Here is a 24,947-nt window from a genome sequence, read left to right as displayed (position 1 = left end):
TGTTTACACACAGAGAACTCTTCTTTTTTGCTTCTGCCTTTGTATAAAGTCTGAAATTCCTTGATCTTCTCTTTTCTCCTTTTTAGAAAAAAATTGTCAAATCTGAGTCTTTCAGAAATTTATTCTGTGCTCTTCCCCATCTTCTCTACTTCCCTCTTTTTCCTCCAACCTATCCCCATGACAGTTTTCATCAGAGTCCATTTGTTTTTTCCAGAACCCCTTTTTGCTGAAGTATCCCTTCATCAGATATTGCCCATGGCACAAAATAGGGAAGCTCTGACTTGCTGGCCTCAAAATATTCATTGTGTTTCCAGATAAAGCTATCCTTTCTTTCGAGGAATATCTCCTGCACTAAGAGACCATATTTCAACATCATTACAGCTACTTAGGGGAAAACTACTCCTGGATTTAAAACATTGGTTTGTCATGGATGCCGTTGTTGGTACTTTAGGGATGAAGTGTAGAAAAACCAACCAGAAACATGTGGAACAACAGTCTCTATTCAAGCTAAAACTCGAATACAATTTAGGGACATCAGGGAGGAAAGTTTAACTTAGGAGAAGATTACCAGTTAAAACATTTGACTTTTTCTCCCTTGCCCATCTCCACCCACTCACTGCTAGTACAAGACATGGGACAGCTGTCTAAATGGATTGTTATTCCCAAATCAAAGCATGTGTTTACCTTGAGTGCTTTGGGACCTATGCCTGAAGAGGTGATATTATTTTTGCTCAAATCAAGCCTTTCCAAATTTGGTAATCCATTAAACGCTTCGTCTGGAATGGAGATGATGGAATTGCCTAGGACATGGAGCAGTTGACTTTTAGACCTATGTACCAATACATGCACATGCATGCATACATACATGTTCATGTGCACACATAGCAAAAGAGTTTTATCTGTAGGAGAAAGCAATACTCATAACAAGGAGAGAATATGTGTTATATAAGCAAATACATGTTAAAAAATTAACCAGACTGGGACTGGACTGTTTCACATAATCAAAATTTTCACTCTAAAGACCTGACATGCTCTAGTACGTCATGTTTTACATAAAACTGTTTAAAACAACCAGAATGCAGTTTGCCAGACAATTCTTACCATTGTGCATTATGCATTTTATAACAAAGATTGTTTCTGGAAGTTTATGTAAAGACTGATTTTTATAGTTCTTCATATTTTCCCGTTGATATTTCTGACAACCTAGTTCAGAAATATGATACTATTATTAACTAATAAAACCTTGGGTATGTCACTTAACCTTTTCTGAGTGTCAGTTTTCTTTTCTAAATAAGCAGCATGGGGAGATGATCTCTCAGATCACCTCCAGATCTAATGTTTTACTTCTATGATTTTAATCTACAGAAGTTCCTTATATGCCTTAAATTTATGGTGTTTTGTTTTGACATTCAGCTAAGTACAGTAGTCAGTGATTTTAGACTCAGAAAATGAGCTCACCAGAAATAGCACTACATAAACCACATGATAGCCTTTTTGTAAAACCAAGACAGTGTGACTGAGCACAGATCTTTTATCTTTCCTAAAACTTTAGACTTTCGCAAATTGAGCTTTCTTATGGCAGAGCACATCTGGCATGCAGGCCGCAGGAGGAAGGGGCATTGCTGGAGCCCAAATCTCTGGGTATAAGACAAATGCTATTGGAGGTTATAAGAGCATCATGTCAGGAAGACCATGACGCTGGTGGTATCCCATCACAGACTGCCATCCTGAACAAAGGTGTTGGACTTTTCCTATTGAGTAGTTATATGGTAATTTATTATCTTGATGGTGGGGTTTTTTAATGATTTCCCCCAAGACACACCTGAAACCCCACTGGGATTCTGTTGCCCCTGCATCTGCAGGGCCACCTCTCAAGAGCCATAGCACCCTTGTTCATTGGCCCAGTCTCCCTGCCAGCCAGCCTCACATACACACCAGGTCATGCTGTTCTTCTCCTCAGAACCTTTCCAGGTAGGCCTATAAAAACATGAGTAAGAGGTTTGGACCACTCTATGTCCATTAGAATGACTGACATGAGGTAGAAAATAGCTGACCAGAAGCACAATGGCAGGGCCTCTGACGTTGCTGGCAGGAATGCCACAGCCTGTTTAGAGACTCTTCAGTAGTTTCTCACCAAGTTAAACATCTGTTTACTGTGTCACTCAGAGGCTCTACCCCTGAATATGTTTTCTAGGGGAAAGAAAAGTTTGGTCCTCACAGACATCTGTATGTGGATGTTTATAACAACTGTATACATAATTGACCCAAACTAGAAATAATCCAGATGTCTTTTAACTGGTACCTGTGGTTCATTCAAATAATGGCTCAGTAATGTGGAGGAGCATGATACTGATAAATGGAACAACCTGTATGACCTTTAAAAGCAGTGTAATAAGTGAAGGAAGTCCAACTGAAATGGCTTTGTACTGAATGATTCTATTTCTGTGACATCCTGGAAAAGGCAAAACTATAGACACAGAACACATCCTGGTGCCCAGGATGAAAGGAAGGTCATGAGGGAATTGAGGGAGGTGAGGAAATATTCTGTATCTTGATAGTGGCATTAGTTACCTGACTATATGCCTGTGTCAAAATTCAATAACATGCTAAAAGTAAGTTTTACTACATGTAAATTATAGTTCAGTAAAGATGACTTTAAGAAAAAGTCCAAGGGAAATCATGGTTTGATTTGGAGGAATTTGCTTTATACTTAATTATGCTATACTGTAGTAAACACCTCTTCTGCAAAGTTTGTATGTTTGAAGATTGTGAAAATAGTCTGTCTGGAGTCAATTTATATTATGAAATTAAAATATAACATTCATGGGGCAAAGAGAGTTATGTACTTTTAAAACATAAAATAAAGCAGACATCAGCATCTCTTACCAGGGAGCTCCAGACTTGTTATCTCTGGTGCTGTTAGTGGTGGTATCTGTGTGAGGTCAGCACTGTTGCAGCTGATGGTCCTGTAGGACAAAGAGCACCCACTTGGCAGAGGTGGCATGCCTCTGGGAGGAGCAGGGACAGGGAGTTGAGGCAGAATCCCGAATACGTCTCCGCTAATAGTCTCATACTCATCCTTGTAGTCCTCCTCTTCCTTCTCCTCCTTCTCCTGTCTTGCTGTGCTTCCATGATGATGGGCTTGCCTCCCCTCCTCCGAGAGTCTCTGCTCTGCCCCCTCTCTGCTCTGCCCCTCAGTGGTAGGTCTTTCCCCATCTCCACTTCCAGGGGTCTTTTGCTTTCTGTGTTCATTTTCATTCATTTCTTTAGACTCCTCAAATTGAAGTTCCTCTTTTCTCGATGTTTGATCCATTTCCACCTGAGGGGTTGGCCGTTGCTTATGAAGTAAGTTAGTAGTTTCTCTTTGTTCTGAAGAATCACCAGAAAATTCAGTTCTGTCATTTAATGCTCTATCACTGAGTAGCAGGTAAGAGACTACACTGACCATGCAAGAAGTAGGCAGCAGAGGCATATTGCAATATTAATAAAAGGAAGAATCACAGCAAAAATGAGGCTAATAAATATTATTCCCTCCAGGTAGTTTTGTGTGCACTTTAAATATGAAATACATCTTGAAATCTTTGTTTAAGTAGTTTTAATTATAATCTTATTCTGTAAATTCTGTTGTAGACAATATTTGTTTTGCCTGAGATTTTACTATTTACTTGTACTGAAGTATCATGCTACTCAGTAACTAAAGAGGAAATAATATTACCACACATGTTGCAAAATGGGGAAGCAGTCCTATTGTGAGATTACAACATAGTCAGATATGTTGCAATCACCTTTATAATAGATACTGTTTAGTTAATAAGGGTTACTAATAATGCAAGAAATTGTACAGTCATACATAAAAAAGTAAATTTGTATTTTATTTATGGTTAGTGAAATTGGCTTTTGGTTATAGAATTATTATTTTTATTCAATTTTCTTTTAGCTCCATGAATCTAAAAGCATTCTTTGATAGAAAGTTCTTTTTTTCTCCTAGACTCTACTTAAATCATTTTTTGGTTCTTGAGATTTAAAGAAAACATCTGGACTTAATTAACCTAGACATATGCATGAGGGTACTTTCTGTTATTCCATGATGACAAGAGCATAAATATAGGGCAGACAAAAAGTAGCTTTACAGTTGTGAGTTATATTATTTATTTATTTATTAATTATTGTAGTATTTATTTGTATTATTTACCTTTCTCCATACAAACAATTGTAAACCTTCTTTTGCCAAACTCTGTATACAGTAGAAGGTTCATCTACGTTCGCATTTAGCTGTTAATACTTTGGCTAAAGTTGGGAAGATGTGACTGAGACCATACTTCAGACTTACCTATTGCCTTGCTTAATATAGTATTTAATAATATATATAAATCATTCACAAAGAGCTCAGAAAATATAATTATTTGAAGGATTACTTGAGATTTCAATTCAGTGTATATTATAAAGTCTTTCAGTTGTTTCATACTGCAGACTCACCTATCTCCTTGCTATATATAGTATTTAATACTACATATAAATCATCCACAGAGAACTCAGAAAATATAATTATTTGAAGGAGTATTTGAGACTTCAATTCAGTGTATATTGTAAAGTTATTTTTCTCACATCTCTGGCAGAAAATACAAAAGGAGAATAGGAAACAATTAGCAGGAGAAAACTAAAGCTATCACATTGAAACATTTAAAATACTTTCTGTATATCCAAGTTTATTTTTTCGAAATAACCACAATATTTTGAGAATAATTCCAGTCCTTTGAAAAATCTTGTGGAATTTCTGAACTTGCGGTTTTTACCCCAAGGAGTCAGTTTTATTAAATACTTTTATTTTCTAACACTTTAAAGTCATAAATACCTTAGTAAAATAATTGGTACTATCCACCAAACTACAATTCCTAAATATTCTAAAGTTCTTCCTAGCAAGGGACTTTTGTAAATACTGACCCTGTGATCACCCTTGATCACAGACAAGAAAAAACATCCCAATCCCTTCCTATAAATTATTTAACTCATATTTGTGTATTTCATAAGGCATGGGCTAGGCTTTTCTTGGAGGAGACCTGAGTCTTCCTCCTAAAAATTCCCAACTCCATCAGATATGAGCTTCATAGGATAAGGGGACAGTGAGCAGCCAACAAAACCTCATTGCATGACTTCCTGTAAACAGCAGTGCCATAAGGAAAAGCAGTTTCTCCAAATAAACAGGAGAGTTGGGATTTACTCTCTCTAGAGGCAAACCATTCCTCTTTTGATCACTATGAGTTCCTCATCTTTGTTTGGGATAATAATTGTATCCACACTGAGTTGGATTAGTGACATAATGCAGTTAAAGAGCCAAGCAGAGCCTCTTACGCAAACTAACAACTCAGGGACTATTGGCTATGTAAATTCTATCACTACATTCCTAAAGCTGAGAGCCAAATGTGTAATGTAATGTTTTCCAAGCTTGCTCACTCTGCTAGAGCTACAACTGTAATGCCAAGATTTATTTCTGTTCTCTATTATAAGTTTTCTCCAGTAACTTCCCCAATGTTTATCATAATTGTGCAAATATTTTAAGTACCCTGATAACTGATCCATCATAATTTAAAACTTAAGGTAAGTAACAAAATAAAAACAAGTGGAACTTAAGGACTAAATTACATGTGATATAAATATTTATACCGGTATCAGAGCAGACTGGGCAGCATTCTCCTTCAGGTGTAATTGTTTTGGGGCACGTCTGAGGATGGCACATGGTTTTATCACAAAGCACTCTTCCATTTGAGCAGAGGCAGGTAGTGCAGAGCTCAGGAGACCATACGGCTTTGTTGTACATGATCATTCCATTTACCAAACAGTGTCCCTTCTTTCCTAGGAGAGAACATAAGACACTTAAATTCTGAGACTGGTTACCAGCACCTGTGAATGTACGTGAGCACAATGTGAAGTCAAATGGTTAGAACCATACAAGAGTAGCATTCTGTGTGCATTCATGCTTAGGGTAAAATATCTAAAAAATGTAACCCTCTGAAATGCTTTCATGTGCACCACGCTCAACATCTTTCACTTAGGTTCTGGAGTGACCTCCTCATGGTAACTTGATTGTGAATTGCGCTTTCATCCTGTATCTGTCCGGGTGGCTAAGTTATATAACAGCAGGTGTGTGAATAAGTATGTCAGCGAAGCAGGCCATTAGTCAGCTGATTTGAATATTACAGGGAACATTTTTCTTCTGACCCTAGCATCATTTCTATTAACTCTCCGTCCGATGAGCTATTGTCCCCAAATTGTAACTCCAAAAGAGCTTACACATTTGTCCTGTCCTTTTTGCCATCACTGTGTCAGTCCAATCCCAGCCCTACTCAACTTTCATTTGGGTACTTGCTGTAGACTAATCCCACCCACCAAATTCCTCCCAAGAAAAAAAATAGATTCATGTAAGTTTTTTCTGATTATAAAAATACTAGATTCCATCAAAATTCCAACAGCCTTTTTTTTTTGCAGAAATGTGATGTTCATCCTCAAATTCATATGGAGTTACAAAGGGCCTCAGATTGCCAAAAAAAACTTTAAAAAAAGAACAAAATTGAAACACTCACAGTTTTTTTTAAAAAATTAGTACAAAGCTGCAATAATCATCTTATGGCAGTGTGGCATAAGGATAAGCATATAGACTAATGGGATAGTGAGAGTCCATAAATAAACCACACATATGGCCAAATGAAGACCATTCAATAAGGGGAAAAAATAGTCTCTTCACCAAATGGTGCCGGGACAACTGGATATCCACATGCAAAAGAATGAAGTTTTCACCCTGGCTGGTGTAGCTCAGTGGATTAAACACAGGCCTGTAAGGCAAAGGATTGCTGGTTCAATTCCCAGTCAGGGCAGGCCAGGTCCCCAGTAGGGGACACATGAGAGGCAACCACACATTAATGTTTCTCTCCCACTCTTTCTCCTTCCTTCCCCTCTCTCTAAAAATAAATTTAAAAAAAAGAATGAAGTTTTCTACTACTTCACACCAAATATAAGAATTAAACTCAAAATGAATCAAAAACCTAAATAGAAGAGGTAAAACTACAATACTCATAGAAGAACACATAGGTGTAAATCTCCGTGACCTTGAATTTTTAGATATGATTCCAAAAGCACAAGCAGCAAAAAGTAAATTGGACTTTATCAAAATTGAAATTTTGATACATCAAAGGATAATGTCAAGAAAGTAAAAGGAAAGTGTACACAATGGGAGAAATATTTGCAAATCATATCTGATGAAGGCCTAATATCCACAGTATATATACAGAACTCTTATAACTTAACAACAGAAAGACAAACAACCCAATTAAAAAGTAGGCAAAGGGCTTGAGTATACATTTCTCAGATGAAGATATACAGTGGGAAATAAACACATAAAAAGATGTTCAACATCATTAGTCATTAGGGAAATACACATTAAAATACCACTTCACATTCAGAAGAATGACTGCATTTTAAAAAATGGAAAATAACAAATGTCAAAGATGAAGAGAATTTGGAATCTTTCAATTTTGTTGGCCAGTATGTAAAATGGTATCTGTCACCTTTGTAGAAAACACTTGGTGGTTCCTCAATAAGTTAAACAAAATTATCATATGTCTCAGCTCCTAGGGACTCCATATTCTATTTCTAAGTATATGCCTGAGAAAATTGAAAGCAGGAGTTCAAATAGAAACTTGTTCACAAGTGTTTATAACTGTGCTATTTACAGTATAGCCAAAATTAGAAACAACACAAATGTCCATCATGGGTAAACAAATGTGGTATATCTGTAAAATATTTTTCAGCCATAAAAATGAAGTACTGACATGCTACAACAGGGATGAACCTTGAAATCTTTATTCTAAGTGACAGAAGCCAGACATGAAAGGCTGTACGTTAGATGACTCCTTTTATATGATGTATCCAGAATAAGAATATTTTAGAGACAGATTAGTAGTTGCCAGGGGCTGAGTTAGGGAGAAATAGGGAGTGACTGCTTAATATGCATGGAGTTTCCTTTTGGGGTGAAGAAAGTGTTCAGGAACTAGATGCATGATAATTGTTACACAATATAGTGTACTAAATGCCACTGAATTATTTACCTTATAATAGTATATTTTAAAGATTTTATTTATTTATTTTTAGGCAGAGGGGAAAGGAGGTAGAAAGAGAGGGAGAGAAACAACAACGTGTGAGAGTCATGGACCAGTTGCCTCTTGCATACCCCCCCACTGGGGACCTGGCCCCAAACCCAGGCTTGTGCCCTGACTGGGACTCAAACCACTTACCCTTTGCTTTGCTGGCCAACACTCAATCCACTAAGCCACACCAGTGAGGGCTTATATGCTTTAGAATGTTAAATGGTAAGTTTTGTGTTAAGTGTATTTTACTACAATTTTTTTTTTTTATCAATGTGTGGTTGCCTCTCATGAGTCCCCTGCTGGGAACTGGCCTGCAACACAGCCATGTGCCCTGACTGGGAATCGGACCGTGATACCCTGGTTCGAAGGCCCGCGCTCAATCCACTGAGCTACACCAGCCAGGGCTCTACTACAATTTTTTTAAAAGCACTGTAAGACCACTGGAAAACATTTTAGGACAACTGAGAAATGTTTAGTATTCAGCTATGTGTTTTTATGCACACTTCCCTATATTACATATTTTTAAACAGATTTGAGATCACATTATACAAACTACTTTTCAACCTTTTTGTTTCCTATTATAGCTTGGATATCATTCCAAATAACTAGGAAAATTGACCTCATTATTCTTTAGCAGTTGTGGGTACACACTTAGCAGATTTTCCTGCCTTTGACTTTTCTCACAATTATGCTGTACATGTGATCTTAGTTGTATATTTGCATAGAAAATTTATGTTATTTCTCTTAACTTTATGGAATACCATCATATAGAAGCATTCATTTTCTAGAGACAATATATGAAGTATTGGCCACTCATTCTTGAGTGGAATATAATATGGTGGTATTTTCTTTTGTCTTTTGAAAGTTTTATGCAATGGTAACATATGTATAGTATAATTACTTTTTCCTTCCAAGTCTGCAAAAATGTGGACCATTAAATACTAGTTCTTAAAAATTCCTAGTTGAAATATTTGGCAGAATTTTTAATTCCTTCAACTGTTAAAAATTTAGTAATTTAATCTGGATACAATGAAATAGCTTAATTCCATTTTTGTTGAAAAATTTTTATTGAGAATATTTAATAGCCATGGGTTCATAGAATTATCTGAATTGTTTGTTTCTATTACCTAGATGGCATATTATTACATGTGAAAAAAGCAGTTTACAAATTTATGTGTATATTTTCTATGTTATGGTTACAACTATTTAAAATACATGGCATAGTAAACAGTCTAGAAATAAATAAAACAAAATTGTAACTATGGTTTTATAAGTATAGTTATAGGAAAATTAATTAGTTTGTCTTTTTCCCAATAATTTTATAAGTGCATTCTATGAGTGGTTTTTAAAAATCAATTGAAAATTTATCTTCATAGATTAAACCAAAAGATAAGTTGAATTTTAAAAAAATTATCTTCATGGGCCCTGGCTGGTGTAGCTCAGTGGATTGAGCTCGGGCCTGCGAACCACACGATCGTGGTTCAATTCCCAGTCGGGGCACATGCCTGGGTTGCAGGCCAGTTCCCACTTCCCAGTTCGCGGCAGCGGACGCACGAGAGGCAACCATACATTGATATTTCTCTCCCTCTCTCCTTCCCTTCCCCTCTAAAGGTAAATAAATAAAATCTTTAAAAAAGTTATCTTCATGGAGGTTCTTTCCCTCCCCGCCTTCTCTCTAGTACTGTTTTCTTACCTGGTAGTACATCATAGCTTGATTCTACTCCAAGAAAACTTAAAAAGGATTCAAACTTCTCTGTGCTGTAATCCAAGTTAACCATGGGAAGTTTTGCTGCTGGTGTCACCGTCATTATTGCCTGTATTTTAAGCTGTCTACTGGATCTGTGCATAGGTGAAGAAATTTTCTTCAGTCTTCTGTTATGCATCTTCCTTTGCTTCCTAGGATTTTCCTCATTTTGTCCAAAATCAGTTTGCAAAAATATAAGCAGAAAAAATGAAAACAAACTTACAAACTTCATGCTGGTTTTTCACCATCCAGTTTCTAGAATAAGAATGAAACAATTTCTGAGTTAATATTGACTATGTTTTTATCTCTGAAAACTGGGTAATAATGCCTCTGTTCCTCAGCAGCGAAATCTTTGAGAAATAACACATGTGACATATGGGATCTATGATATAGTAGCACTGCCAAATCAGAATTTAGAATTTTTCTGTCAGAATCAAAGAATTTCTAATATCTTTATCTCTAGACCAGTTGGCAAGAACCGGTTTTTTCCAATAAAGGACCAGATAGTAAATATTTTAGGCTTTACAGATCGTATGTTTGCTGTCAGAACTACTCAGATCAGCCCATATAGCACAAAAGCAGGCAATATTACACAGGTGACTGTGGCTGTATGCCAATAAAAATCTATTTACAAAAACAGGCAATGGGTTAAACTTTGTGCCTGGGCCATTGTTTGCCAATGCTTCTCTGTACCACTATGTTGTAGGTTTTCAGAAGTCACTCAAGAGATTCCTTTCCAATTGTCTACCAAGTCATTTTGTGATGGATCCAACTCATTTCCCCAGCTCTTCTATTTTGGTCTTTTACTCTCTAGCTTTGTAATTTTCTTTGTTAGGTCAAGGGACATGATTGCACTATATAAAACTAACAGTAAACTGCCATCAGTTTTAAAGAGGGAAGAGCAACAAAGAGTAACTCTTCATCAGCTGGTTTCAAGAGCACCACAGGGCCCTACACATAGTAAAGCTGGAAAAACATTTGAGAAATATTTCAGTACTCTTGGTGAGAAAGACTAATTGTGGTGGTAGCATTGTAGTTCGACAGGATGGTCCACGCTCTGTGGAGTCAAGTAGTAGGGACAGGTAAAGAGAAACCCTTCAAAGCTTAATACAGGCACTTTCTTGAAGGATCACCCAGCTATGCTCTCTGACCTGTGATTAGTCCTTGAATGGAAGGTTTGTACAGTGTCCATTGCCCCTCTGAACTTAGGGCCAGTATCCCCATCCTTACCACTGTCTGGTGGCCCTTCCTTGCTGCTCTTCCCTCAGGTTTTCTCATTATCATGATTTTGTGAGATCAGGTACCCTCTCCACACAGCCAAGTATATGGAAGAGAATATGAAACCCCAGGGATCCTAAGAAACCAGAATCTTTAAAGGCCCTTTGTTCAGGGAGGAAATGATCCCACTCCTCACAGACCTACCTTGATCATCTCTGTCAACCAGAACAGAACTGTTATATTTCAGAAAAGACCACTCTGGCTAATGATGAGCAAGAATGGTTAAGGTTCAAGGTGATGTTGCATACAGAGATTCAAACTTCAAACTGCAAAGGAGGGACTTTGAAGTCTCAAAGGACCAGCAGTAGCCATAGACTGTCAACCAGCAATCGTGTTCAGACCTTAGGAAATAGCCAAAACACCCTCTAAGCATTTGATTCAGCCTTTCTGTCTGAAAGTAATCTGTTACCATCCAGATGCTATTATCTTACAAGTCTGTTTCAAAACCCCTGAGTAAGCTATGGGAATCTCAAGAGCATCTGAATGGAAGACCATGTACTGGGGTTAAAGTAAGCCTTCCTCCTCACAGTGCCTGCCACCCAAATGTATATACAAAATGGGGATAATCAGTGTTTGAGTCTAGCCAAATAGTGTGATCTTCTCCCATGAGGAACCTTAATGAATATAGAAAAAACAGGGTTATCACCCTGGATTCTTCACCTAGGTACAAATGTCATTCATTCAGTGACAAATAAAAATAGGACAACAACGGAAAAATCTATGGGACACAGCAAAAGCAGATCTTAGAGGGAAATACATAACAATGCAGGCCAACCTTAAAAAGCAGTAAAAAAATTTTAAGTAAGCAATCTGAACTTACACCTAATAGAACAAGAAACAGAAAAACAAATAAAGCTAAAGTTAGTAGAAGGAAGGAAATAATAAAGATCAGAATAGAAATAAGTGAAAAACAGCCTGAAAAATAATACAAAAGATCAGTGAAACGATGAGCTGGGTTTTTCAAAAAAAAAAGAAGATTGATCAACCTTTAAGTATAAATAGACTCATCAAGAAAAAGAGAGAAAATGAACCCAAATAAATAAAATCAGAAATAAAAGACAAGTTGCCAATGACATCACAGAAATACAAAGGGTTGTAACAAAATACTACAGACTACTATGTGCCAACAAACTGGGTAGTCTGGAAGAAGTGCATTAATTCCTAGACACATACAATCTTGCAAACTGAATTAAGAAGAAAGAATACAATAAAAAATTAAATAAAATGAAATTTCAAAAGAAGAAAGAGAAAATCTGAACAGACCAGTTACAACCAAGGATATTAAATTACTAATCGAAAACTCCAGGACAGCTTGGCTTCATGAGTGAATTTTACCATAATTCAAAGAAGAATGAATACCTGTTTTTCTCAAACTATTCCAAAAAACTCAAGAGGAGAGAAGGCTTTCAAGTTTATTTTATGAGGCTACCCAGATCCAAAGCTAGACAAAGATATTGCCAAAGGAAACACCATTCAATATTCCTGATGAACGTAAATGCAAAAAATCGTCAAATATTAGCAAGCTGATTCTAGCAATGTTTTAAAACGAGTACATACCATGACCAATTGGTATTTATTTCTAGGATGCCATGTTGCTTGAATATTCTGAAATCAATAAATGTGATACTCTACATAAACAAAATGAAGGATAAAAATCATATGATCCTGTCAATAATGCAGGAAAACATTGGACAAAATACAACATCCATTTATAATAAAAATTTTCAGCAAAGTTGGAATAGTGGGAACATACTTCAGAAAAATAAAGACCATATATGACAAGCTCACAGTAAACATCATACTAAATAGGGAAAGCTAAAACAGTTTCCCTTAAGGTCAGGAAAAAGACAAGGATGTTTACTTTCATAACTTTTTATTCAAAATAGCGTTGGAAATTCTATGCACAGCAATCAGACAAGAAAAAATATATAAAGGGCAAAGGAAAAAGTAAACCTGTCATTATTAGCACATGACGTGGTATTGTATAGAGAGAACCCTAAAGTTCCCACCAAAAAACTATTAAAACTGATAAATTAATTTAGTAAAGTAGTAGCAAACTAATATTCAGAAATTGGTTGGGATTTTTATTTACCAATAACTTACCAGAAAGAGAAGTTTAGAAAACAATGTAATTTACATTGCATCAAAAAATGCCTAGGTATAAGATAGAAATATTTCAAACAAACAACCTAACCCCATGCCTACAAGAACTCACGGAACAACAACAAAGACAGCCCAGAGCTAGTAGAAGGAAGGAAATAACCAAGATAAGAGCAGAATTAAATGACATAGAGACTAAAATCACAATTCTAAGGATCAATGAATCCAGGAGCTGGTTATTTGAAAAGATAAACAAAATCAACAAGCCTTTAAGCAGGCTCATCAAGAAAAGAAGAGAGAGGACCCAAATAAACACAATCAGAAATGAAAGAGGAGAGATTACAACTGACACCCCAGAAATACAAAGGACTGTAAGAAATTAGTATGAAAAACTGTATGCCAAGAAATTTGAAAACCTAGGTGAAATGGACAAATTTCTAGAAAAATATGATCTTCCAAAACTCAACGAAGAAGAAGCAGAAAGCCTGAACAGACCAATAACAGCAGATGAAATTGAAGCAGTAATCAAAAAACTCCCTACACAAAAAGCCCTGGACCAGATGGCTTCACAGGAGAATTCTACAATGAATTTAAGGAAGAGCTAACCCCTATCCTTCACAGACTATTCCAAAAAATTCAAAATGATGGAGGACTCCGAAACTAATTCTATAAAGCCAGCATCATCCTAATCCCAAAACCAGATAAAGACACAACAAAGAAAGAAAACTTCAGGACAATATCGCTGATGAACATAGATTTTAAAATTCTCAACAAAATATTGGCAAACCACATCCAACAATACACTAAAAAGATCATACACCATGACCAAGTGGGATTCATCCCAGGGATGCAAGGATGGTTCAATATTTGCAAATCAATAAATGTATTGATTTAAACCTAAACCAAAGCAAAGACAGAAATCACATGATCACATCAATAGTTGTGGAAAAAGCATTTGATAAGGTACAGAACCCTTTTATGATAAAAACACTCAGCAAAGTGGGAATACTAAAGGCCATATATGAGAGACCTATAGCTACCATCATACTCAATGGGCAAAAACTAAAATCTTTTCTACTAAGATCAGGAACAAGACAAGGCTGTCCACTTTCACCACTTCTATTCAATATGGTATTGAAAGTTTTACCCACAGCGATCAGATAAGAAAAGGAAATAAAAGGCATCCAAATTGAAAAGGAGGAAACAAAACTGTCATTGTTTGCAGATGACATGGTAGTGTACATAGAAAATTCTATACACTCTACCTAAAAACTGCTTGACCTAAGAAATGGATTTGGCAGAACAACGGGATACAAAGTGAATATTCAGAAATCAAAGACATTTTTGTATACCAACAATGAAACAGCAGAAGCAGAAATCTTGAAAAAAAATTCTTCAATATAGCAAAAAGAAAAATTAAATTCCTAGGAATGAACCTAACCAAAGATGTACAAGTCCTGTGTGCAGAAAACTACACAACACTGAAGAAAGAAATGAAGGAAGACACAAACAAATGAAAACATGTACCATGTTCATGGATTGGAAGAATTGACATCATCAAAATTTCCATTCTACCCAAAGCAATTTACAGATTCAATACAATACCTATTAAAGTACCAATGACATACTTCACAGACATAGAACAAACACTTCAAAAATTTATATGGAACCATAAATGACCCCGAATAGCAGCTGCAATTTTGAGAAAGAAGAATAGATCACAATACCTGATGTCAAACTGTATTACAAGGCCACTGTAATCAAAACAGCCTGGTGCTGGCATAAAAATAGGCACATGGACCAGTGCAATAGAACAGAGCCCAGAAGTAAACCCAAATCTCTACAACCAATTAATATTCGACAAAGTGAGCAGCCACATAAAATGGACTAATAATAGCCTCTTCAACAAATGGTGTTGGGAGAACTGGACAGCTATGTGCAAAAAAATGAAACTCAAGCACCAACTTACACCATGCACCAAAATAAATTCAAGGTGGATAAAAGACTTAAATATAAGCCATGACACCATTAAAGTCCTAGAGGAGAACATTGGTAAGAAAATCTCAGATATTTCATGCAGCAACTTTTTTACTGATATGTCCTCTAGAGCAAAGGACATAAAGGAAAGAATAAACAAATGGGATCTTATCAAAGTAAAAAGCTTCGGCACAGCTAAAGAAAACAGTATTAAAATAAAAGACAACCAATTGTATGGGAAAACATATTTGCCAATGATACCTCAGACAAGGGTTTAATCTCCAAAATATATAAAGAATTTACATGACTCCACTCTAACAAGACAAGCAACCCAATTAAAAAAATGGGCAAAGGACTTGAACAGACACTTCTCCAAGGAGGTCATGCAAAGGTTCCAAACTCATATGAAAATAGGCTCAGTATCACTAGCTTCAGAGAGATGAAAATTAAAACCACAGTGAGATACCACTTCACACTGGTCAGATTGGCCATCATACACAAAGCAACAAACAACTGTTGGAGAAGTTGTGGAGAAAAGGGGACCCTAGTTCACTGTTAGTGGGATTGAAGACTGGTACAGCCACTATGGAAAAATAGTATGGAATTTTCTCAGAAACCTAAAAATGGATCTGCCTTTTGACCCAGCAATTCCACTGCTAGGATTATATCCTAAGAACCCTGAAACACCAATCCAAAAGAACCTATGCACCCCAATGTTCATAGCAGCACAGTTTATAATAGCCAAGTGTTGGAAGCAACCTAGTTGCCCATCAGTAAATTAGTGGATCAAAAAACTGGTAGATAACTTCCAGCCAAGATAGAGGCATAGGTAGACACATTATGCATTCTTGCACAACCAGAAGTACAACAACAATTTAAAAACAAAAAACAACCAGAACTGCCAGAAAATCGAACTGTATGGAAGTCTGACAACCAAGGAGTTAAACAAGACCCATTCATCCAGACCGGTAGGAGGGGCAGAGACTGGCCAGGCGGAGAAGACTAACAGCAAGGCAGTGGCTGGAGGTCCGGGGCAGGCAAAGCAGTGGCTGATGGACCCAGCAAGTCTGCGGATTGCGGAGTGTGGCAGGCAACACTGCAGCTGGCCAACAAGGCAGCAAGCAGTTGGCAGACCTGGCAGCAGCTGGTAGAGCCTTTGGTCCCACATTCACATGCAGGTAAACCAGAGCAACAATTGGGAAGCGAGATAGACTGTGCAACCTGGGGTCGCATCTCAGGGAAGTAAAGTCTCAAACCACTGATTGAAAATACCAGTGGGGGTTGAGGCGGCAGCAGGAGAAACTCCCAACCTCACAGGAGAGTTCGTTGGAGAGACCCACAGGGTCCTAGAACATACACAATCCCACCCACCTGGGAATCAGCACCAGAAGGGCCCACTTTGCTTGTGTGTGGGGGAAGTGACTGAAAACCATCAGAGAGCAGAGCAAGCTCCATTATTCCCTCTCAAATCCCTCCCCACATACAGCATCACAACACAGCCACTGGGTTGCCCCACCTGGGCAGACACCAAAGGCTCCTCCAGCCTTCGGGACAAAGCAGGCATGCCGAGACAAAAACAAAATGGCCCAAATGAAAGAAAAGTTCAAAGCTCCAGAAAAAATACAACTAAACGATGAAGAGATAGCCAACCTATCAGATGCACAGTCCAAAACATTGGTAATCAGGATGCTCACAGGATTGGTTTAATTTGTTTGCAAATTAGATAAGAAAATGAAGGCTGCGCTAAGTGAAGTTAAAGAAAATGCACAGGGAATCAATAGTGATTACAAGGGCCCTAGCTGGTGTTGCTCAGTGGATTGAGCACAGGCCTGTGAAGCAAAGGGTCACCAGTTGGATTCCCAGTCAGGGCACATGCCTGGGTTGCAAGCCAGTTCCCCAGTAGGGGACACATGAGAGGGAACCACACATTGGTGTTTCTCTCCCACTCTTCCTCTTTTCCTTCCCTCTCTCTAAAAATAAATAAATAAAATATTTTTAAAAATAATGATGGGAAGGAAACTGGGACTCAAATCAACAGTGTGGACCAGAAGGAAGAAAGAAACATTCAATCAGAAATGAATGAAGAAACAAGAATTTTAAAAAATGAGGAGAGGCTCAGGAACCTCCAGGACATCTTTAAATGTTCTAACATCTGCATTATAGGGGTACCACAAGGAGAAGAGGAAGAGCAACAAGTGGAAAAGTTATTTGAACAAATAATAAAGGAGAACTTCCTCAATTTGGCAAAGGAAATAGATTTCCAGGAAGTCCAGGAAGCTCAGAGAGTCCCAAAGAAGGTGGATCCAAGAAGGAACACACCAAGGCACATCAGAATTACATTAGCCAAGATGAAAATGAAGGAGACAATCCTAGAAGCAGCAAGAGATAAGGGGACAGTTATCTACAAAGGAGTTCCCATCAGACTGTTAGCTGATTTCTCAAGAGACCTTACAGGCAAGAGGGCCTGGAAAGAAGTATTCCAAATCACGAAAGGCAAAGACTTGCATCCAAGATTGCTCTATCCAGCAAAGCTTTCATTTAGAATGGAAAGGCAGATAAAGTGCTTCTCAGATAAGGTCAAGTTAAAGGAGTTTATTATCACCCAACCCTTATTATATGAACTGTTAAAGTGATTTATCTAAGAAAAAGAAGGTAAAATATATGATCACTAAAATAATAGCAAACTCACAGATATTAACAACCACCCCTAAAACAAAAAGAAAAGCAAACTAAGGAAACAACTAGAACAGAACCAGGGAAATGAAGATCATATGGAGGGTTATCAAAAGGAAAGTAGGAGGGGGAGAGAGAGGGAATCAGTACAGAGAATAAGTAGCATAGATGGTAGGTAGAAAATAGGGGGAGGTTAAGAATAGTATGGGAAATGGAGAGGGTAGAGAACTTATATGTTTGACCCATGGACATGAATTAAATGGGGGAGAGAATGTGTGTGGGAGGGGGAGTGCAGTGCAGAGGGGAACAAAGGGGAGGAATGGGACAACTGTAATAGCATAATCAATAAAATGTATTTTTAAAATCTGGCCATAAAAACAACAACAAAAATACCTATGGCATATTTACAAATGGAAGTCAATGCAGCAGAAAGAAAAAAAGGAGCCCCTACCCTTTGCAACAGCATGGATGGAACTGGAAAGCATTATGCTAAGGGAAATAAGCCAGGCACTGAAATACAAATACCATATGATCTCACCTTTAAGAGGAACCTAAGTAACAAAACAAACAAGCAAGCAAAATGTAACCAAAGGCCCTGAAATAGAGAACAGACTGACAGTGACCAGAGGGGAGAGGGGAGGGAGTTTCAGGGGAAAAGGGGAACGGTTTACAGCAACAAGTGTAAAGGACACATGGACAAAAGCTAGGCAGGGGTGGAAATGTGAGGGAGGCGGGGAGGACTGCAGCGGTGGGCTGGGATGGGAGAAAAAGACAGAAAACTGTACTTGAACAACAATTAAAAAAAACACCTAAGTATGAATTTAACTGAGGATGTCAAAAACTTATACTCATAAAATTAAAGACATTGAAGAAAAAAGCTGAAGAAGATACAACTAAATTGAAGTATATACTGTGGACATGGATTGGAAGAATTAGCATTGTTAAAATCTCCATACTACCCAAAGCAATCTATATCAAAATTGCTGAAAAACATCACTGAACTGGCATTAAAATAGTCATGTAGATCAATGGAACAGAATAGAGAGCCCAGAAATAAATCCATGCCTATATGGTCAATTAGTATATGACAAAGAGGGCAAGAATGTACAATGGAGTAAAGATAGTGTATTCAGTAATAGGTACTGGCAAAACTGGACATATACATTCAAAAAATGCACCTAGGTTACCTTCTTACACCATGTAAAACCATAAACTCAAAATGGATTAAACATTTTAATGTAAAATCTTAAACTATAAAACTTAACAAGAAATATATGCATGTGTCCTGATATGCTCTTAGTAAAATTTTTTTATATATCTTCTTCGGAAAAGGAAACAGAAGAAAAGGTAAACATGGGATTACATCAAACTAAAAGGTTTTGTACAAAAAAGAAACCCTCAATAAAAAGGAAACCTACTGAATGGGAGAACATATTAGTTGATTATATATCTAGTAAGGGATTAATATCTGAAATTTAAGAACGTATACAACTTAACACCAAAAAAATTAAACAATTCAGTAGAAATGGGCAGAATATGGAAATAGATATTTCTCCAAAGCAAACAGAAGACAAACCAAACAGAGCAGACTCCAGAGAGGACGTACACGTGGCCAACAGACACGTGAAAAGATACTGAAAGTCACTGGTCATCAGAGAAATGCAAAAAAAATGCAATGAGATATCAACTCACACCTGTCAGAATGGCTGTTATCAACTAATAAATAAGTCTTGGAAGGGATGTGGAAAAAGGGAACCCCAGTGCTGTGGGTGGGGGTGCAAATTAGTACTGCCACTGTGGAAAACAGTGTGGAGGTTCATAAAAAATTTCAAAATAAAACCATTTTGTGACCCAGCAATTCCACTCCTGGGTATTTATCCAAAGAAATCCATAACACTAATTTGAAAAGATATTTGCATGCCAATGTTCATCTGCAGCATTGTTTACAATAGACAAGATGTGGAAGCAATCTAAATGGCCATGGATAGACAATTGGGTAAAGAAGATATCATACATACATACAGTGGAATATTACTCGGCCATAAAAATAATGAAATTTTCCCATTTGTGACAACATGTATGGACCTAGAGGGTATTATGCTAAGTGAACTAAGTCAGACAGACATAGACAAATATCATACCATTTTACTTTCATGTGTAATCTGAAGAACAAAATAAATTAACAAACCAAACATTAGCAGACTCAGATACAGAGAACAAACTCATGGTTGCCAGATTGGGAGGGGTTTGGGCCTGGATAAGAAGTGGAAAGGATTAAGAAATAAAAATTGGTGGTTACAAAACAGTCATGAGGATATAAAGTACAACATATGGAATAAATATAGTCAATAATATTGTAATAACTATCTATGGTACCAAGTGGGTACTAGGCTCAGCAGAGTAGTCATTTCATAAAATATATAAATTTCTATTCACTATTTTGTACACTTGAAGCAAATAAAAAATAATACTGAGTGTCAACTGTAATTTAAAAATAAGAAATAAGTTATAAATAAATATGGAATGCAGGCATATAAAATACAGCATAAGGAATATAGTCAGGTGTGTATTAGATCACCCAAGACTTACCTGGGTGATCACTTTGAAAGTTATAAAAAATGTCTAATCACTATGTTATGTACCTGAAAGTAAAATGATACTGAATGTCAGGTGTAAGTGAAAAGTTTTTTATTTTAATATTTTTGAATCTTTATTCCATTTTTTCATCACCATTTAGTCCTTTTATACCCTCTCCCTCAGCAATCACCACACTGTTCTCCAGGTCCATGAGTGCTTTTTTCCTTTTTGTTTAATCCTTCCACCCTTTAATCTCCCCCCACCGCCACCCCCACCAACTGTTAATCTATTCTCCATCTGTGAGTCTGTCTCTGTTTTGCCTGTTAGTTCAGTTTGTTCATTTGTTTCCACATAGGACTATTAATCATAGGGTATTTGTCTTTCTCTGACTGGCTACCACTTTGATGTTCAGAGTAAGAGAGTGGCTGTTTGAAATCATACATTTAAATCATGTAATGAATAAAATTCACAATCCCAACTTCTCTGAGCTACTTAGCAATGATGTGTGATCCCAGACCTCTCCGAAGGCAGAAGTGAAGTAATATCGTGGAGGGCCTTGAGAACCAGGCTGTGATGTTGATAGTATCTTAGATCATGGATTAGGAAATTAGGGGCCAGAGGCCAAATTGAGCCTGCTGGGTGTTTAAAATGGTTTTTATATTTTAATGATTTTAAAATTTAAAACAAGAATAGTTTATGACAGATTAAACCATATGAAAATAAAATTTCAATATCCATACATAGTTTTATTGGAACAGCCACAGTCATTTATTTATATATTGCTTATACTTTTGCACTACAATGGCACATTTGCATAGTTACAATATAGACTTAACAATGTAGCCTTTAAAATATAAAATAGTTTGTAGCAAAATTTGCCAGGCATACTTTATAACAATACTATTACACTGGGGATGATTTTACCTGGCAAAAAAAAAGTCATTTGTGCCAAGATCCAGGAAACCTGGTTTGGAGAAATAGTTACTGAAGGTTTTTAATCAAGACAGTTACATGTTGTTTACAGATAGAATCTAGTGAATTATAACTAGATGGGGTTATAAACAAATCACTTCTGTATAGTAGTCTCTTTCCCAAGATTTTCTTCTAATTTCAAGATGTTTTTACTTTTCATCTGTTTCTGAGTCTCATGCATATGCTTATGTAGTCAGAATTGCATATTTCTTGATTTATGATCCTATTTATGGTCTGTGTTTCTGTTGTAAAATGCTGTTGTTGCCTAGCATTCTACATCATTAATACTGCATGGTGCTTCACTGTGTAGAACTCAGAGTTTGAAAGAATCTTTAAAGTCATGTACTTTTTCAGTAATGGGGAGTTCTTTATCTTCCATGTTTAGACAGCTCTGTGAGAAAACTCTTCCTTAGGTTGAGCTACAATTTGTAGTCCACATGATAGCCCATGAGAGATTTAAAAATAGAAGCTATGTTGGCACAGTTACTCTCTCCTAAGTCTGTAATCTTTTCTTTTTATCAATTCTTTTTAAGGTCCTTTCTAGTTCTCCTGTGTACACACTCTGCTTATTATTTCTTTTTGTAAGATTGTTGAATAAAAATAGCACTGGCCTGTCAGAAATAGAAAAGATGTGTTTAAGTGTCATAAAATAGTATATATTTTTAAAATTCAAAATGATACACACATATATAAAGTATAAAACATAGTTCTCTTAACCAAAGTTAATAGTTTCATGCAAGGCTTGGCACACTTTTTCTTCAAGGTTCAGAGGGTGAATATTTTGGCTTTACTGGCTGACACTGTCAAAACTACTCAGCTTTGCTATTATTGTAGCCCGAAAGTAGCCATGGAAGGTAGGTAAATAGATGGGCATGACTGTGTTCTAATGGCACTTTGTTTAAAAAAAACAAAAACCCCAAAAACCAGGATTTGGCCTGGGGGCCATAGCTTTCTAATCCCTCTTTCAGTTTATCTTTCATGACCCCTTCTAAATATATGTGTGTGTGTGTGTGTGTGTGTGTGTGTGTGTGTGTATGTGTAAACTCAAATAGAGTTGTTTGATATATGTTATGCTGCATCCTATTTAAACTCAGTAATAAATTTGGATGCATGGATATGTACAGGGTGTGGCAAAAGTAGATTTACACTTGTGAGTATGCAAAACACAATTTATTCTTGTATTATTATTTATTAATTATTATATTATTTTCTACACAAACAACTGTAAACATGTTTTTGCTCCACCCTGTATGTCAGTGTATATAAATTCATCAGGTCTGTATACATTATTTTCATTTTATAAGTTATGTAGCAAATAATTTGATACATATAACATTTTTCTAATATTTTGCTATGAACAACACTCTTGTACATATGTCTTCTGGAAATATTTTTGTGTTTTAATTTTAATTTACAAATAAGGTAATAATAGAATCTTTATTGGTTTGTTTTGTTTTGTTTAAGATTTTATTTATTTATCTTCAGAGGGGAAGGGAAGGAGAGAGGGAGAGGAATATCAATGTATGGTTGCCTCTCATGGGTCTCCTGCTGGGAACCGGCCTGCAACCCAGGCATGTGCCCTGACTGGGAATGGAAATGCAATCGTCTGGTTCGCAGGCCCGCGCTCAATCCACTGAGCTATACCAGCCAGGGCACAATCTTTATTGTTTTTAAAGTATTATCTTTTGGTTTTATTTTTGGATATACCTTAATATTTATAAATCATTTTTGCTCATATTTAATACTATATTTTGAGGCTATATTTTAGGTATATGAAAATTCATAATTGTTATATTTTTCTGGTGATTTTATCATTAGGTTCTTTGTGTTTCCCTAGTAGTGCTTTTTGTCATGAGATCTACTTTGTCTAATAATGTAGCTGCTTTGTTTTGGTTAATGTCTGCTTAACATATTTTTTGTATTATTTTATTTTCAACTTTTCTATAGTCTTATATTTTCAGTATACTTTCTTTTTTCTAAGATTTTATTTATTTTTAGAGAGATGCTAAGGGAGAGAGAAAGAGAAGGAGAGATACAGCTATTGGTTGCTTCTTACATGCCCCCAACCCAGAACCTGGTCCACAACCCAGGCATGTGCCCTGACCAGGAATTGAACCAGTGACCTTTTAGTTTATAAGTTGGTGCTCAATCTATTGAGCCACACTGGCCAGGGCTCAATATACTTTCTATCAGCATATCATTTTTAATGCAGTCTAACAACCTTTGTCTTTTAATTGGAACATTTAATCTGTTGTTATTTAATGTAATAGCTGATACATTTCAGTTTAGATTTTTTTCTATTTGCTTCCTTTTATCCTGCCTTTATTTTTTTCTATTTATGTTTCCTTTTTTTAAATGATTACTTAGTTTTTATTATTACATTAGCAATTAAACACTTTAACCATTCTGTTCTTTGTACAGATTACCCCACACATCCTAGACTTACGAAGTCTAATACAAATTGGTACCTTTGCCTTTTCCTGTACAGTGCAAGGACCAGGACACCTTTAGCTTCCTTCTAGCATGTATGCTGCTTTGTCATATATTTTACTTCTTTACATATGTTAAACACACAAAAGATTATTATTATTATTGTTTTATACTTAAAGTTCATTTCTTTCAGGCTCTCTCAGCCTCAGCACTGTTAACATTTGGGTTGGGTAATTATTTTTTATTGGGTGGCTGGCCTTTCTACACTTAGTAACATCCCTGACCTCAAGCCAGTAGATGCTCCTTCAGTTATGACAACTGAAAATGTCTCCAGATATTACCAATATATCCTAGGGTATGGATGGAATCATCCTGCCCTCAGATGAGAACCACTAATTTAGATTTACCTAAACACTTATCCTTCTTGTTTCTCTTTATTTCTTCTTACATGACCAATTCTGATGACCAGTTCTCTTTTTAATTATCTGAAAATATATTTTATGTCTATTCTGAAAGGCTATATTCTCTGGATATGAAATTCTAGATTGAGATTATTTTTGTTTAGCATTTTTGAAGGCTTCATTTCAATGTCTTCTTGTTTCTGTCATTTCTATTAAGTAATCATCTGTAAACTAATTTCTGTATTAAAAATAACTTTTTTCCTGCCTGCTTTGGAGATGTTCTTTTTGGCTTTGGCTTTGGTCTATTTTACTCTATTTTTTTAAACTTAATTTATTTTATTTTATTTTATTTTATTTTATTTATTTATCTTTTAGAGGGGAAGGGGAGGAGAGAGGAGGAGAAACATCAATGTATGGTTGCTTCTCGTGCATACCCTGCTGGGAACTGGCCCCTGCCAGGAACTGGCCTGCAACCCAGACATGTGCCTTGAATGGGAATTGAACCGCGATCATCTAGTTCACAGGCCCATGCTCAATCCACTGAGCTACACCAGCCAGGGCTTATTTTACTCTATTATACTTATGATTTTCTTAGTTTTATCCTCCTTGAGATTTGTAACTCTCTTGAACCTATAGCCTCAGATTCATCAAATATGG

The 24,947-nt window shown here is 36.5% G+C and overlaps 2 protein-coding genes across 4 annotated transcripts in view; one reads left to right on the top strand and one right to left on the bottom strand.

Moving 5' to 3' along the window:
• CENPP (centromere protein P) overlaps positions 1-24,947 on the top strand; it is a 286,410-nt gene that overhangs the window by 203,279 nt on the left and 58,184 nt on the right. The window lies entirely within an intron of this gene.
• The window catches only part of ECM2 (extracellular matrix protein 2), a 70,252-nt gene that overhangs the window by 18,302 nt on the left and 27,003 nt on the right, over positions 1-24,947 (bottom strand). For both annotated transcript variants that reach the window (XM_037037150.1, XM_037037151.1), the window contains 4 exons: positions 9,832-10,137; positions 5,662-5,850; positions 2,887-3,369; positions 685-800 (listed from right to left, as the gene is read on the bottom strand). In XM_037037150.1, coding sequence (XP_036893045.1) covers positions 685-800; positions 2,887-3,369; positions 5,662-5,850; positions 9,832-10,114 — 1,071 coding nt within the window. In that variant the 5' untranslated portion in view covers positions 10,115-10,137. The remainder of the gene's footprint in view (positions 1-684; positions 801-2,886; positions 3,370-5,661; positions 5,851-9,831; positions 10,138-24,947) is intronic.

Source organism: Sturnira hondurensis, unplaced genomic scaffold, assembly GCF_014824575.4.
Source record: "Sturnira hondurensis isolate 20B ecotype Veracruz unplaced genomic scaffold, ASM1482457v3 Scaffold0022910, whole genome shotgun sequence".
Taxonomy (NCBI): Eukaryota; Metazoa; Chordata; class Mammalia; order Chiroptera; family Phyllostomidae; genus Sturnira; species Sturnira hondurensis.
Note: the sequence above shows the minus strand (reverse complement) of the source record. Positions and strands in the feature narration are given on the sequence as shown.